General features: G+C 37.1%; 1 protein-coding gene across 1 annotated transcript; it reads right to left on the bottom strand.

Annotated features, from left to right (window-relative positions):
- Window positions 1-527: 527 nt before the first annotated feature.
- On the bottom strand, window positions 528-2,053 carry LOC149844556 (uncharacterized). The gene is made up of 2 exons (XM_089994787.1): window positions 1,574-2,053; window positions 528-801 (listed from the first exon to the last, which is right to left on the bottom strand). Exons 1-2 carry the CDS (start codon window positions 1,907-1,909, stop codon window positions 715-717), a joined length of 423 nt encoding a protein of 140 aa, XP_089850913.1. The 5' UTR covers window positions 1,910-2,053; the 3' UTR covers window positions 528-714.
- Between the last annotated feature and the right edge of the window lie 797 nt (window positions 2,054-2,850).

Below are 2,850 nucleotides of genomic sequence, written 5' to 3'. Positions count from 1 at the left end.
AAACAGATTTTTTGCAATGATCAAAACGCGGCAATGTAGGGCCAAAAAATATCTTCATTCATCTAGAATTTAGGCCAGAAATCATATATGTGTTAGTTTGATTGAGTTTAATGGCAAGTTGGTGATTTGAGTTTGCGAGAATCTAACCCTGCAGATGCATTCGCTACAACAAAGCAGTAGATTAGCGACGACCACATTCCGTCGCTAATCCGTCGCTAACATGGGTAGCGACGGATTAGCGACAACGAGGCGACAGTATGCTTACGTCGCGAATATTTCGACGCTAACTGGCGACGGAATAATTTCATCGCCAGGTCCGTCGCTAATTGCGACGGAATAACGAGCGCTATATTCCGTCGCCAATCCGCCGGTACTAAACGGCGACCACGGCTTGGCGACGGATTTACTTCCATCGCTATACCGTCGCTAGATTAATATGAATAGCGACGGATGGTTCCATCGCTAATCCGTCGCAAACACGAAAAAAATTTAAAAAAATTTATTTGAAAATTAAATACCGAGAACTGTACAATTTCTATTTCCTGTACAATTTATATTTCCTGTAAATAAAAAACAAACCACACAAAAAATTTCATATAACAAGAATCTACAACAATCAATCGTTCTACCTTAAAATTAACAAGTTTAATTATTTACAATTCAACAATTACAATTAGGAAACATAAAAAAATAAAACTTCTTCAACACAGTCCTCTAATCATCGCCAAGATTTTGTGCGTCTTCTTGTTCATTGTCTTTATCTGTCCCTTCAGCTCCACTACGCTGATTATCGCTAGCAGCCTACACAAGAAAAAAACAGTCAGTATTGATAAACAAAATATAATGAAATAAATTACACACTATATGTGATTCTATCATGTGCTCATGTATGATCTAAGGCAATAAAAAAACTCTATATGTGATTCTATCATGCTCATATGTGCTCTAAGGCAGACAAAAAGTTATATATATATATATATGTGATTCTATCATGCTCATATGTGTGCTAAGGCAATCAAAAAATTGAATATGTGATTATAGCATGTTCATATGTGTTCTAAGGCATCTAGAAAAACTCTATATGTGATTCTACCATGCTCAGATGTGCTTTAAGGCAGGCAAAAAACTATATATCTGATTCGATCATGCTCGTATGTGTGCTAAGGCAGTCAAAAAATTGAATATGTGATTATAGCATGCTCATATGTGCTCTAAGGCAGGCAAAGCAAAAAAATTTATATGTGATTCTATCATAAATGATATATAGCATGTTCATATGTGTTCTAAGGCAGTAAAAAAACTCTATATGTTATTATAGCATGCTCATATGTGTGCTAAGGCAGTAAAAAAACTGAATATGTGATTATAATATGCTCATATGTGTTCTTAGGCAGTCAAAAAACTGAATATGTGATTATAGCATGCTCATATGTGCTCTAAGGCAGTAAAAAAACTGAATATGTGATTATAACATGCTCATATGTGTTCTTAGGCAGGCAAAAAGTTATATATGTGATTCGATTATGCTCATATGTGTTCTAAGGCAGACAAAAAACTGAATATGTGATTATACCTGAGAAGGACCTGGAATCGAAGATCCCCTATCCTGAAGAGCGGCCTTGATCTCATTTCGGAAAAAGGGGGCGACGGTGTATTGGAAGTAGTTATTCAGTGATTCATTAACAATCTGGCGTACATCATCACTGGAAAGAATAGTCGGCTGCTTGGAGCTTATGTCGGCGCAAGAAGTCGGTGAGCCGTAACTGGAAGAACCAATAACTGGTGAAGTGTTCATATTACTCCCAAACCCGAACACGCGACCTTTTTTGGGTTCACCTGCTGCAGTCACCCATGCTGTAGGATCAAATGATGGATGCTGAGTAGCGTCATCGCCATATCGCTCTAGCATCTGTTGCTCATATGCCTCCTACAAAATAATGTTTAAAGTATTCATTAATAATTAATGATAACATTATGATAACTTGCATATATATTGCAATGATTATTAATAGAATTAATACATACCGTTGTCGTTCTGGCCTTCTCTGATACGAAGACTCCCGTGGTCTTCCGTTTATGTGTTTCTACAAATACATCCTTATATGGTACACTGCCTCCTTTTTCTGCTTCCTGCGAAGTTAAATGACAAAAGAATTAGTATACAAGTTTGCAACAATACTTATAAAATTAATATTATATATTGATGAGTTACCATTTTCTTTAGGTGGCTCCCAAATGTCATAGATCCACCTGTGTGTAGATGGGCTTCGGGCATCTTCGATCGATTTTGTGCAGCCTTCGCAGAGCGATTTCTAAATGCATCTCCCGCCCACTTATCGCACATTTCATCCCAGTAGTCTCTCCTGATAGTAATAGGACCATGGCCCTTCCACAGTAATGGATCATCTACTACGCCAGATGTTTTTTTTGCTGCAGTCTTCATAGTGTGCAGCATGTCTGTAAATCGATTGGCAGCCACCTTCTGCCACACCTTCCTTGCATCATTTTCTTTCACCGTAGTTGCGAAGCGATTCGAAGCCTACAAATATTTTCAGAAAGTTAGTAGATATTACTTAAATAAATTAAATATGAAACACATTAACTATGAGGAACAACTGTATACCATGAATGAGGACCACAATCTGTCTAACACCTCCTTTGGGAACTCTTTCCATTGAGCAACTGGTCCTGGTAGATGTTGAAGAAGTGAATTCTTAATCTCCCGTACTACTTCTTGTGGCTCAAACCTCGTGTTGCACATGAATTGTTACACAATAAATATCAATATAAAATATTTAAAAGATATGCAATAATTGAAAACAAGATACTTACGGTCGATTATCGATATAC

This window comes from Nuphar pumila, chromosome 2, assembly GCF_984573655.1.
Source record: "Nuphar pumila chromosome 2, dmNupPumi1.hap1.1, whole genome shotgun sequence".
Lineage (NCBI taxonomy): Eukaryota > Viridiplantae > Streptophyta > Magnoliopsida > Nymphaeales > Nymphaeaceae > Nuphar > Nuphar pumila.
This window is presented reverse-complemented; position numbering and strand designations above follow the sequence as displayed.